The 6,551-nt window shown below is 45.9% G+C and overlaps 1 protein-coding gene across 1 annotated transcript; it reads right to left on the bottom strand.

The window, feature by feature from the left end:
- Positions 1-1,145: 1,145 nt before the first annotated feature.
- LOC144110347 (uncharacterized) lies at positions 1,146-5,567 on the bottom strand. Its single transcript, XM_077643200.1, has 3 exons — positions 5,384-5,567; positions 5,107-5,307; positions 1,146-2,125 (listed from the first exon to the last, which is right to left on the bottom strand). Exons 2-3 carry the CDS (start codon positions 5,280-5,282, stop codon positions 1,966-1,968), a joined length of 336 nt encoding a protein of 111 aa, XP_077499326.1. The 5' UTR covers positions 5,283-5,307; positions 5,384-5,567; the 3' UTR covers positions 1,146-1,965.
- Between the last annotated feature and the right edge of the window lie 984 nt (positions 5,568-6,551).

Here is a 6,551-nt window from a genome sequence, read left to right as displayed (position 1 = left end):
TAACTTACTCTTTGCACGTTGCCCAGCTAAACAAAATTCTTCACTTCGAGCAAGTGCAAGTCGGGGAGGTAGGTCACAGCTTTTTAATAAAATGGCTCTGTGATGTAACTTAGCTTTTTTTCCCGACAAAAGTGTGCAGATGTACAATCAAGCACCTCCATGGAGAAGTTCGCCTTTGTGAAGAGCCTCAACATGGTGAAGGAGCGGGGGCTGAAGGTGGCGTCAGTGACAACTGACCGGCACGGCCAAGTCACCAAGTATATGCGGACGCAGGAGCCCACCATCCGACACTACTATGATTGTTGGCATATCTCAAAAGGTAGAACCGAATGAACCTACGCTTCGCAGATAAGACTGTTTCCTGCATCATGTTTTGTAGAATGCGGCGAAATTTTAGACTAAATTTCATTGTTCCAAGCAGACTTTACTACAAGAAAAGCGGGGCGGACAGCAAAATTGTAGTGAATATAGTGAAGCAGTGGGAGAGGTTCCTGAATTTGAAGAGGCAAGAAGATGGGGGAAGTTTTATCTGTTTGCTGTCCTTTTTGGCTGTGGTTTATGTCAATGACTATGAGGGAAAGGCCAGCCATGCATGCACAGGTTGCGGATGGGCACTGTGGTGTGAAACCGGATTCCTTGAGTTCTGCAGGCTAGAGGAGGGAAGGCGGGTGTTTCGGGGTGGAAGCTCAAGAGCCAGGTTAACATACAGGTGCGTATTCCCTAAAATTACCAAATCAGTGTTGAAGGATAGGCCCATTACTTTCAAAACAAGTTGTAGTCTGGTCGCATGTTAATACGCATGAATTTATGCAGGGCGTGTTGCTGGGCTAGTTGTTTTTTGATCAGACATCGTGGATTCACAACGCTTGCATACGAGGACACAGAGCGGACATGCAAAACTGTGCAGCTGTCTGTGTGTCCTCTCCTTGTCCCCGGCTATAAGTGCTGTGATTCCATGATGTCTGCCATGAAGCATGGCAGAGGTTGAAGTGTAGGTCGTCACACAGTCAGACAAAAAAAAAAGAAATACTCTCCATCTCTCAAAAGCATAGGTTGGGATAGAGTGGGAAAATGCAATCAATCTGTCCCTACCTATGCCTTGTACGCAACATCAGCACATTAAAAATAATAACATGGTAACAAAGTGGATGCAGATGAAACTTTATAAAAATATTATTCAGAAATGGATGGATACAAGTATAGGATTTTTAAAAGCAACCCTTTCACAAAAATAATGGACACCTAGGGGGTGCTACTTCTTTCAAATGCTCCCATCTGCAGCGAAACTTTTCTCACTTTGAAGTCTCTTGTCCCAAAGGTGCATTCCCCTCTTCCACACTTTTTGAATTGCATAATACAGTGATGTGCGGTTAATATGGACACTTTTGTTCCCAGAAAAAATATTTATAATGTGAGTGGTCAAAAATAACGAATGAAGGTCAAAACTCAGCTACTCAGCCAGAGTACCCTTGTTCGAACCTGACCGTGGCGGCTGCATTTCGATGGAGGTGAAACACAAAAGGCGTCAGTGTGCTGTGTGATGTCAGTGCACGTTAAAGATCCCCAGGTGGCCAAATTATTCTGGCGCCCGCCACTAAGGCACCTCTTTCTGTCTTTCTTCTGTCAGTTCCTCCTCTAACCGTTCCCTTACTGCATGGTTGGGCACCTAGACATGAGACAGGTACTGCGCCATTTCCTTTCCCCAACAACCAATTTTCGACTGCATATTATACCCAATGAGCAAGGTCCCAGAGGACCAAAGCAATGTCTGCAAAACTGAGACAAAATGTATCTTTTCTCGCTTTTGGTTTCCAAATAAGCTGTCCATAGTCCAGGCAGAGAGTTTCTATATCACCAAGGCAGAATGGAATGGGAGGAGATCAGTCCTTGAAAATTGTCCTTATAGCAAGGTGTCCATGTTAACAAGACATGACTGCAAGTTCACAAGCATTGCTGAACAAACCTCTACAGCCCTTGTGCATACTGGAAACCAGTGTAACCTTCCGATAGAAATCTCTCCCTTATTTGGCGTACAGCACAAGCAGGGAGGACCTTCCGGTGATGTCTGCCCAGGCGTCCCCAAAGCCAGTGTGCAAGCTGGCTGTAGCTGATGTAGCGGTACCTCCTGTTGACAAGAGAAAAACAAGAGTCTATTTTTTTCAGCATAGCAAAATGAAAGTTCAGTTTCAGGCTTTTACAATGCTGAAAGCTAATCATGTTATCAGTGTCTGTACAGTTAGTTCCAACGTCATTGTTTGCAAGTTAAATCATGTGATTGTCACTGTGTGTTCTTCCTGGCAGCATTGTGAACTCTGAATTCTATTGCAACATTTTGAAGTTACTGACAGAGAATGGTAGACAACAAAAATGCAACACTGGCATGACCACAATTTCGTGGCAGCATTGAAACTTTTTATTCATGGTGCCACGGTTCTCCACAGGCAGCACAGGCAAATGTTGCTGAACTACTATATTCATACGAAGTTGCGAGAGCAGGAAAGCATTTATTTACAAGGCCAAAGCGGGGATTGGGCACGTCACTGAACAGTCAGTGGCGAGCACCATAGCTCATTTTTGCGCCCACCGAGTCTGTCGTCATTTTCTCACTGCACTATAGCGCGGCTTAGCATTTCGCCCCAGGTCAGTTGAAGCTTGTCCTCAAGCAATTTAGACAGCATTGTGATGGCAGCATTTGAGGGAGGCTATGCGAGTCCATTTGGCCATTCGGCCAGTCCATTCGGCCTTAGACACGCACCAAGGCTTCTGTCTGATGGGCAGAGCGGTACCAGTGTTAATCTAGTGTTGCATGCCATAAATTGGCAGCGGAGAGGAAGTGGCTGGCTGATCAAAATCAAACACTGACACATACTGGCTAAGAACAGCCTGTAATGCAAGCAGTTCGGACGACAAAAGCGACTTGTTAATCATGCGATCGATATTGACGGTGAAGTCTGTGGCTCGACTGGAATGCTCACACTTAGATATGGATCTAATAGTATGAATGTCATAAGCATCAAATCAAGCGAGTTTAAGCCCCAACAGGATCAGAACAGGTTCTGATGAGGCATTCACTGTCCACACTTGTGCGCAACCGTCATCTACGATAAGAACGACCTGTGGCACGAGAACATTCTGTTTCGCAGTGTTGTTCACATCTGGCTCAAAAACCAAGTGGCGGGTGCCCGTGTAAATGTTGGAAGATTTGATTTATGGGTATTTAATGTGCCAAAGCGACTCAGGCTATGAGGGACGCCTTAGTGAAGGGCTCCGGAAATTTCGACCACCTGGGGTTCTTTAACGTGCACTGACATCGCACAGTACACGGGCCTCTAGAATTTCGCCTCCATCGAAATTCTACCACAGCGGCCGGGATCGAACCCGCGTCTTTCAGGCCAGCAGCCGAGCGCCATAACCACTCACCCACCGCGGCGGCTAAATGTTGGAAGAGTGAACAGGAACGAACATTACTGCCGTGGCAGGTAAGAGCACATATTGGGCGACACTAAAGGTTGCAGCACCCGGTTGCTGTGCAGGTCTTCTGAAGAATCTGTCTTTATTGAGTGAAGTGTTTCACAGATTTCGCATAGCAAGCTGCAACTTTCAAATTAAAGAAGCCAACAGTCATCGAAGCCAAGGCAAGCATAGTGGAATGTTTCTATTTTTTCGTGCTGTTCATCAATGCAAAATTGTTAGTGTAATTATGTGATGAATCAGAAAGCAAAAGAACAAAACAACCACATGCTGCCAGTGAATCTGAACCCTCAACCTCCAAATTTTGCGCCCCATGCTCTACCAACTTAGCTATGGTAGCAACTGCCCAGTCTTCTGCTATCGGTGATTTTTATGTTGCATGTAACATAACCTTGAGAGTGTTCATCAGTGCCACCCTCATCCATGGCGGTTACTAAAAGTGCCACGTAGGAATGTGAGTGACGAGGGCAGAAGCTGTGGGAGAACTCTCTCATGCGGCTTGTGACATCAAGATTGCTAGGACCTCTTCTGAAGCTGCTGAGCAAATAAGTGAGGGAAATGAGGGGCTTATTATGACTTACAAACGAGGGAAACCAACAGTCATCGAAAACAAGGCAAGCACTTTTTGTGCGGTGTTCAATGCAAAGCTATTTGTGTAATTAAATAATTCTGTTTGATTTTGTGATACCACCTCTTCTGTCACGCTGGTCGGCCCTACCACTTTACAACTTTAGAGCTGCTGGGTGGAGCTGCGTAAAAGCTGGGAGTTTCAAAGAGGTATGCCTTGCACCGTCAGCACATGCAAGATGCCAGTGTCGACACATTTAAGACAGGTTTACTGTGTGACTGCTGAAGATGCGGATTTTATACACCATGCTGTGGCACAAGCATCCACACATTAGTAGAAGTGATTATGGATGCAATGAAGTCTATGAGCAAATTCTTTTTAATTGAAACGATTTGTATGGCACACTATAGAATGTTACCACCTAATGCACGTTGCCAAAAAAAGATGGCAATGAGGACAGCGCTGTGATGGTGATTGTTCTGGCAGTGAGTGGGGCAAGGTTACTTTGCTTAAAAATTCCATTTTGTACAGTCTCCTGCGAAATAAAGGATTGATTGTTTTGTACTGATTTTACTGCAGTTCTCACAATCCTTTCCATTGCAATCGGCTTCTCTAGTGCTGCACCTGTTAAAGATGTAAACTCAGCCAATAAAACAGAAATGTGTCTGGCCAGCATCCTTACAACTATGTGCATGATCTTCAACTGCATTATCCAAGTTCACACATGCCAGAAGACACATCTCATCTGCTTGCTCGTTTACTCGAGAATATTTTACCGCCTGAGTAGCAAAACATCGTGATCGTCCACGCATATGAAAAAAGACCACCGATGTTGTGTTCGCACTCGCGTGCCACGATGTGTATACACACCGTGGCACCTAGTGCAAACACATCGGCGCATTTACGCATTTTCCTAGGGAGCGATGTTATCCCAGAAGTTATCGCTAGGTTGAAGTCTTTGATGAGCACTGGCTCCCCGTATGATTACAGCGCTTCGCATGTGAGAAAAGAGCAAAAAAAGGCGGTCGCTTGTTCATGCTGCGTCTCCCTTTGAGCACTGTTCTTACCCTGTGTGCTCGACGTGTAGCCCATGATCCAAAAGCATTTGCAGTGCCACCGTAAGCACCACCTCGTCGAGGCACAGGGTGTAAAAGTGGGGGTGCTCCGTGATGCGCCCGGACGGCTGCTTCACAGTCGCTGCAGGGATCTCGCGGCAGCAGGTGCTCTCGAGTGCAGTGGGCATCGACACGCACCGCCCGCAGAAACACCTATTCGAATGCTTCGGTTAGCGATTGCACTTCCTCTCGAAAACTGCTCAACGTAAGCAACAAGATTCGGACATACCAGTGTGTATTTCCGACACGACCGGGTTCGGGAGGCTCACGGTCGGGGCTTCCGCAGCAGCGGTTGTGCCGCGGGCTACGACCGCTAGTTGCTGGCCGCACGCTCCGTCTTCGCAGCCATTGTCACTGCCACCGCTGTCGTCCTCTGACGACGGCTGATCTGGCACCCGCAAAGGTGTGTCGCCTTACGGCTCAAACCCCAACAGCCGACTCTTTCAAGGCTTGTAGGCGCGCTTCCAGTTTCTGCGAATCATAGCAATGGTCGATGCTTCCAACTTAGTAATTTGTTGAAGTACACGAGCTCGCGTTGGCCACGTGCGGCCTATAAAGATAAATAGTTTGCCACTGTATTGTATATATGTTTAGTAGTAAACATGTAGGAAGCGTTCCTGCCGTTTATTTATGCGCTAGGCATTGAGTAAAACAAGTTTTGACACTCTGCACTAGTGTCACTGCACTAGTTTTGCACTCTGCACTAGGACAATAGTGAGGGGAAGCGCTGGCCTTGTTTCGTCGGAGCAGACATGCGCTCATCGTCTGCTGACATACGTACGTGTCGCGCTGTGCGAAAAGTGGGGACAGCGTCATGTCCCTGATCTCCTGTCTCGCTTAGCGCTGTTTTTAGCCGAATGACCACGCACCAGCCAGGCCGACTTGTGCTCTTGTTAAGCTGGTCGATTTGGTGAAAATTTTTGATTTCTAGAATTATTTTCTTTCCTAGCCCTGAAATCTAGTTTCGTGACGAAAAATTATAGCAAAATATTGAGTAGAAATTTATAAATTACGCTTTTTAGAAGTGTGCTCGTCGAAAATTGTGAGGTAATTTCTTTGATTTCAGTGCCGCATTTCTTTAACCAAAGCGAAAGCGAAGATGCCATAAACGAGGGAATAAACTTTAAGGTTCGTTTTGTGACCTCTCACATTTTCTGCGACTGGATTACTCACCTTCGTAATTCGCATGAAAATCAAATGATTCCATTTGTCGCAAACTATTCCTGAGACGTTGAGGAGCGTAATAAATCTCTCGATTTTTTCCCTACACGTGCAGTAAGTACTGTGTTAGTTATTTCTTGTAAGAAACGTTTTCATGTAACTATTCATGCATAAGTACTGATCATATAGAAAAAGAACTAATCGCGTCATCGTACAGAACAGGACTTTACGTACAG

The sequence above is a fragment of the Amblyomma americanum genome, chromosome 11, assembly GCF_052857255.1.
Source record: "Amblyomma americanum isolate KBUSLIRL-KWMA chromosome 11, ASM5285725v1, whole genome shotgun sequence".
In the NCBI taxonomy this organism is placed as follows: Eukaryota; Metazoa; Arthropoda; class Arachnida; order Ixodida; family Ixodidae; genus Amblyomma; species Amblyomma americanum.
This window is presented reverse-complemented; position numbering and strand designations above follow the sequence as displayed.

Bases quoted from the DNA above. Each gene is read 5' to 3' on its own strand.
- LOC144110347 (XM_077643200.1), bottom strand. From the start codon at position 5,282: ATGCCCACTGCACTCGAGAGCACCTGCTGCCGCGAGATCCCTGCAGCG. The intron at 2,126-5,106 runs GTAAGAACAGTG...TCTTGTCAACAG, and splicing joins CTACACGTCGAGCACACAGG to GAGGTACCGCTACATCAGCT.